Genomic DNA, 7,035 nt, shown 5'->3' with positions numbered 1-7,035 from the left:
GTGTTCAATTTGTGACATTTATTTGATTTCTCTTTTAAGGTATCTTTCTATGTTTTCTTGATTTTCTTGATTCTTATTTAACTCCTTATTCGACCAAAGAACTACGATCTCTATCTCATTCTATAATTCATCATTTTCTTTCATCACCTTTTGAAGTTGTTCCAATGCAAATTTGTCAATCTCAATAATAGAATTGCCATCAAGTTTTGTTTGATCATAAAATCCTTCATCTTAAATCTTGATTTATTCAACTTATCTTTGATAGTTTCGATAAAACTACTAGGTTCCTTAAGATTTCATTTCAATTAGTGTTTTTTGTTTACTACTTGTCAATATCCTCAATTGCAATCAGCAACTACATTTGAATGTTGTTAGTACCCATTAATATTCTCCTCAAGTTGTTTGACTTTTTCTAAGGCACAAATCTCTGATACCAATTGTTAGGATTGAAGAATACTAAAAAGGGGAGGGAGGTGAATCAATATTCTAACTCTTCCATTAACTTCAAATTGTTTCGAAAATATCATACAAAGCATATAGAAAGTAAACTGCAACACAACACAACACAAAAGCAATCAAAACTCATAACATCATTTTTTTTTTGAGGAGAAACTATGGTGGGAATGGAACTCATAAATAATCTCATTACTACAGTAATAATTGTCTTATTAAAGTCATAAGTACAAAATATAGAAATGCACATACGTTCAAAAACTCCCTTAAGATTACTACCCAATCATAAAATAGGTTTGACCCTCATTTAGATTTGTTGATCAAATTACATAAACCAAATTAGACTTACTGTCCTTTACCAAATTGACTAGTAACATCAAATACTTTTATAGTTTCGATGAAGCCCTAATAATTATCCACATCAAATATAATCACTGATCACATAATTCACATCTACACATCACAGCAGCTATCCACACATCGTACATCCCCTTCACAATCAAAAACTCGATTTCACATATGAAATCATAGCTCAAAAATATAAATTTCTTAACTTCCCAAATAAAGTGTGAAACCAAATCAGCAAAACAAAGCTTGCTAACCAAGACTAATTAACTTGGATGTCAGCTCAACCAAAATATATCATTGGTCAAAATTTAACTTCAATCTATCAATCATATCCGTAAATCTTTACCGAATTACTTTGTTGTTCACATAATACTATCAACCTAATATTCAAGTGAATATCTGCTTTATACAATCACTTAAAGCTTTGTGATCATCGAAATAGACATAAACATATGTCTAATATCTTTGTCTGAAATTGCATCCAACATCTCTGCAAGGTGACTTTGACACGATGTGATCTATCTGACTGCCCTGCGCACTACTTCCTGTTACTGTAATTTTGATAAAGTATAAAATATTCAAATTGGCTAAGATAAACTGAATGTAATTACCATCAATGACAGCCTACGACACATATCAATCACACTTTCCAACATTGCCGAATAAGTCTTTGTAACATTGCCTTGAAATTTAAGTTGACTAAAATGACATCTCCATAGGTGAGTGTCACTTACTCATGATATAGTTTATTGGCAGATTATTTTAAAGGCAACTTCTTATCAAAGGACCCTTGGTAGAGTCCAGTTGTATTTGAAATGGCAACAAAAATTTGCCATTTCAGGATTCTCATCAATTCCAAGAGTCCTTCAGCAAACTCGATTTGTTTAACAAAACGATGAGCACGAAGAAAAACTTCACAAAAAACAGAGAAAATAAACAGCTGGCAAAGAGCAGCAGCGGTGACATTTACAATTATAAGTCCCTGCCGCCCAAGATCAACAAGCGTGGGAAACTTCAAAACTGTGAGTAAAAATAAAATATCGAATCATAGGTGCTTTAGACGAACTGTAACGTAATCGACAAAGAATGGAATGAACATTAATTGGTTTCAATGATCTACTATGTCTATGAATGAATTATGCCGAGACACACTTTTGCTTTATCCCATTCGGAAGAAAGGAATCGAGTTAAAAGCACGGCCTTTGATTCCAAAATTTCACGTCTTCTGATTAAACAAGCTGTTCTTGCACATTTGTATTTAGACCATATTTTGGCAATGTATAAATAATATGCTTCCTTTGGATTTTATTATAGATTTCTGCACATAAAAAGTGGAGTGTAACAGGTTGTTCTATGTCGAAATCAGTGGCATACAAGAGAAAAGGGATCAACCGAATGAGCCATGGCCAACAGACTTATAGTTTTGATTGTAATGTCCGTAGTGATGTTGGTTATCATCGCTACCACCATTCGCAAAGCTCCTAAAGTGTGGGTCATTGCCGAGGTTGTAATATTGTTTGCTTTTATTATCCCCACTTTAATAATTGGAGGCTTTATGATGTACAGAAGGAGGCATTCCAGTAGAAGAACTGGTATGTAAATCTGTTATAATTGCAAAATACAAATTTTCTTGTGACGATTATATAGTGTGATTTTAAATTTTTTATGATAATGAAAAAGAAAAATACTTGCAATATCAAAAAGGGTTATGAGAGAAGAAAAATTTACACAAACTGTATCTTAAAAGAATATTAAACATTGTGAGTCTCAAATCTAAATCATGAAAGAGGAAAGACCTGATTAAAAAAAGCTCAAATGTAACAATTAATATAAAAATTTTATAGATTCTTAAAAAAAATCTAATAGCTTTTAACTCATATATTTCTTTAAAATTGATTTTACCTTTTTACAATGATAAACTATGAATTGCAGATGCAGCAGGTTCGGCTGTGAACGTATTGGCTCCTGGACGGGCTCGTTCATTTAGTGTCGAGGAATTGAAAAAAAACACTGGAAATTTTCGCCAGAAGATTGGACAAGGAGGTTTCGGAGCAGTCTACCTTGGCAGCTTGGAAGATGGAGAAGAAGTTGCTGTAAAAGTGCTCTCTTCCACTTCAAGCCAAGGAGTTGCTGAGTTTTTAAACGAGGTAACTTATATACCGAAATAATATCTATACTTTTTCGAGTGTTTTATTTGTTTGTTTGTTTGTTTCAGACAGAGAATTAAGCTTCCTATCAAAATGTTTAGGAATGAATCTATTAAACTCACAACTTATTTCTAATAGCGAGTTGTATTTATTTGACATTATGTGAAAAATGTTTGCAATGACTCTTTCATACGATATAAGATTTTTGTATGAATCTTTAGTAAGATAGGTAGTATTTATTAGTTGAAATTGTAGTGGGATTGTTGATCTTTCTAAAAATCTGGTTTTTAATCTTTATAAGCATCATTTCCATGTGTACCATTCACTGTTATTAGATGATTTATATGAATCATTGTTCACAAGATAAGAATTCATAAAACTGATCAGCTGAATCTTGATAATTATATCATAATTATAAATTCTGTTAATAATTGACATTATATATGAACATCTTATTCAATTCACATTAAAACCTTATCCCTTTTTCACTAACAGATTGGTTAGAATTGTTCAGAACAGTTAACATGACTTTGAGGAATTGTATAAGATCTTCAATTTGAATAAATGTTCATTCTAACGCAAAAATACCTCACCCTTATGAACATGATAATCATAGATCTTAAGTGAGCCATTCACTATTATACAAGATGGATTCACGTTCATAAAATATGAAATGATTAAACTAACTTTAACTATACAATTGAATTGTTTTGAATATATTATAGTTTTATTTCTTCTAAATAATTCTTTTTGGCTGACACATTGATTAGAACCATTGATTTCTCTCAACAGTGACAAGACTTAGAGACATTGCATATAACTCCCACCAGAATAAGCGTCTATTTCAAGTCTAACATATATTTGTGAACATGCTATGGCTCTTTTAACTGTTATTAATGTATGCTATTAACAGGTCTAATTGTTAGAACTCTTACAAATATTTCACAACTATTCATTGTTCCAACTTTTCCTTGTAATTGTCAGAGTAATCAATTATTAAATATCATAAAATAAAAGTGCGTCTAATGTTATTTATTTATCTTCTTTTTTGGGTACATTGTTAAAGAGTAGTCGATGTTAAACGCACAGAGCTTTTGTTTGTAAGCAGATTGATTTGCTATCCAGAGTGAATCACAAGAACTTGGTGTCACTTCTTGGATACTGCAGTGCTGACTCCAGGGAACTTATGCTTGTTTATGAATACATGGGTGGAGAATCGCTGAGTGAGCATCTTTATGGTTAGTACATTCTTAAGGTAGAATGTCTAAATGATCCAGTATAGGTCAATATAATGATTATCTGCTGACTGCCATTCATCTTAATTTATTTTGCCAGGTTCTTTGGCTGATGCTTGTAAATTGGACTGGAAATCCAGGCTTCAAGTAGCCTTAGATGCAGCAGAAGGTAATTTCAATGAAGAGCCTAACTTATCTTCTATTTGCTTCTTGTTCCTGCAATTGAAAAACAAAAATGTACATAGCTCTATAGTAGGACTATAGTAATATGTTTTTTCACAATTTACAGTGGACAATGCAATTGTTATTGAGTTAGAATATGTAGAAAAAAAATTTCTTTTATTTGGAAAGCGAAATGTTGGGGTTAGTTCAGTAATTTCTCATTTTAATATTTCTTGTGACAAGTTAGGGTAGCTGTTGTATCAAGAGATTGACCTATCAACGCTCGCTACAACCACTAGACTTATAGACACAAAAGATGATTAAGCCATATCATCAATCCCAAAAAAAAATATTAATCCAAATGCAGCACACATGTTTTATTGTATTCTGTACTCTACACTGCCCTCAAAAAGTAGATTTTTCCATGGAACGTCTTGTTTTGATCTATTCGTGTTGAGAATTTACAGTAGGTGCATCTTCTATATTCAGAGTTCCAGGCAGGTTAATGAGCTTAGTCTCTTTACACTACAAAAAGATTTCGTCGCTATCATACTTTCATTGTTTACTTAAATTCCCAAACATACGGCAATTGATATTGTTAATCCTATATATACTTCATGACCTCATAACTTACACTACTTATCTTTTACTTGAAGGACTTGAATACCTGCATGTGAGCTCCACGCCAAAAATCATTCACAGAGATGTGAAGAGTTCAAACATTCTCCTAGACCGTAATCTCAGAGCAAAGCTTGCAGATTTTGGCCTTTCAAAAGTTGTGAAGAGCAATGAAAACAGAACAGTCCCTACTCATATGACCACAAACATAAAGGGAACAGTGGGATACGTAGACCCAGAGTGAGCTTTTTCTTCTCTTCTACTTTTAACAGGCTAATTGCCTTGTAGTCTGACTCCCACATTGCAGATTTTAACTAATGGTTTGAATTGATTCCAAAGATATTCATTGAATTTGATATGATCAATTGAAAGGTATTTTGATACAAGCAAGCTGACAGAAAGAAGCGACGTGTATAGCTTTGGAGTGGTTCTGCTGGAGATTATATGTGGGAGGAAAGCAATAGACACCGATTTTTGTGAAGAAGAAACAAACCTTGTGAAATGGGTTAGATTTTATATTAATCGCCATCTCCAAAATGTTTGTTTCTTGAATTTGTGGCCATGATAGTTATAGACACGCTGATTTTTCTTTTGACTTCACAGGTAACGTTCCATGCAAAAATGGATAAAGATTCTCCTAGGGATTTGACAGCCATCATAGACAAAAGATTACCTCTTTCTGAAAATGAAGAGAATTCATTCTATGGCATAGTTAATATGGCAATACAATGTCTCCAAATTGAAGGATCCAAAAGACCCACCATGAGCGAGATTGTCATGCAAATCAAGGAGGCCATGATTGTAATGGATCCTCCAAATTCAATTCAATTAATGGTGGAAGCTTAACGTTTTGGTGAATTCGGTTGAAATAAAATGATTCATATCTGCATATAGTATTTCAATCTTAGAAACCAGTTTTGTTCCATTGAATTATAATAAAGGATGGATTTTCACCCATCATTTGCAAGTTTTGCACGAGTATTATATCTTGACCATAAGTATTCAGCCCCAATGACCATTCCAACGGTCTGTGTAGGCTAGATATAGATTAGTTTAATGATATATTTTGATGGAGTTCGATGAAATAAGGGTTTTGCAAAGGATTCAACTTTTTTTTAGTAATAGTTCATAGTATTTGTTGATAAGATGTCTAATATTTTTTATAATATTATATTAATAATTGTGACTTTAATATTGTTATTATTGATGATGATTACTTAAAAGTTTTTCTTTATGTTATTTTAATCAATCAAAGAAATATGATTTAATTCATTAGTACTATATTCAAATTTAGATTTTATTTTAAATTCCTTTACAAAAAGTATGTTGATGTAGTATCATATTTGATAATGTAGCCATAAAATCTTAGATACAAGCAAGGGACTTGTCACATACGATGGAAAAAGTTAGGAGTAATTCAGCGTTTCTAGTAGGACTTTAGGAAGTCTAAGGTTAAGATGCTCAACTATTAGATCATCTTCCTAATTTGACATAAGTATTTGTGTTATCAATTTTTTAATTAAAAACATATAAATAATAATAATGTCTTTGCAAAAAACTCTAAAATCTTTAATTTAAAGTTAGAAAACATTTCAAGGAAATACTAACAGTAGAATTCTCTTTTAAAATATCATAAATGAATTTTAAATGTTGTGTTTATATTTATTATTGGCAATATTTATTGTTAGTTAGTCTTCCAAAATGACAATAAGAACAAAACATAGTAAAAACTATTAAAGAAAAATGATGTAATTGGAATATGTGATTTTACAATTAAAGCACCTTTAAGTATGGTAAAAACTCTTGGAGGAGTAGTAACAACTTTCACCCTAGTTTTCTTTGATGTTTAGACTTGTTATTTCTCAAACTTGTTCTATGGTTGTAGATGATTACTAATTATAGAAAGGTAACAAAAATATAAAAATGGGATAAATTGGTTGAGTACTCTATGGTGTTACATCCTAAATTTTTTCCTAACTTAAAAAGTTCATATAATTGTTGAATTTTCATGTGAAGTACATATAAAATTTGTTATGGTCATGTGAAATGGTAAGATGGTTAATTCTTAGTTT

The 7,035-nt window shown here is 31.4% G+C and overlaps 2 protein-coding genes across 2 annotated transcripts; both read left to right on the top strand.

The window, feature by feature from the left end:
- Positions 1–2,116: 2,116 nt before the first annotated feature.
- LOC149576837 (calcium/calmodulin-regulated receptor-like kinase 1) lies at positions 2,117–4,294 on the top strand. Its single transcript, XM_089822688.1, has 3 exons — positions 2,117–2,393; positions 2,734–2,948; positions 4,057–4,294. Exons 1-3 carry the CDS (start codon positions 2,204–2,206, stop codon positions 4,189–4,191), a joined length of 540 nt encoding a protein of 179 aa, XP_089678814.1. The 5' UTR covers positions 2,117–2,203; the 3' UTR covers positions 4,192–4,294.
- LOC149576836 (receptor-like serine/threonine-protein kinase At1g78530) lies at positions 4,289–5,930 on the top strand. The gene is made up of 4 exons (XM_089822815.1): positions 4,289–4,352; positions 5,002–5,203; positions 5,336–5,468; positions 5,567–5,930. The coding sequence occupies exons 2-4, from the start codon at positions 5,160–5,162 to the stop codon at positions 5,807–5,809; spliced, it is 420 nt and encodes a 139-aa protein (XP_089678941.1). The 5' UTR covers positions 4,289–4,352; positions 5,002–5,159; the 3' UTR covers positions 5,810–5,930.
- The last annotated feature ends 1,105 nt before the right edge of the window (positions 5,931–7,035 follow it).

This window comes from Cupressus sempervirens, chromosome 1 (genome assembly GCF_028749045.1).
Source record: "Cupressus sempervirens isolate cs-2001-9-10 chromosome 1, ASM2874904v1, whole genome shotgun sequence".
NCBI lineage: Eukaryota > Viridiplantae > Streptophyta > Pinopsida > Cupressales > Cupressaceae > Cupressus > Cupressus sempervirens.
The sequence above is the reverse complement of the archived record's forward strand: the minus strand, read 5'-3'. Positions and strand labels throughout refer to the sequence as shown.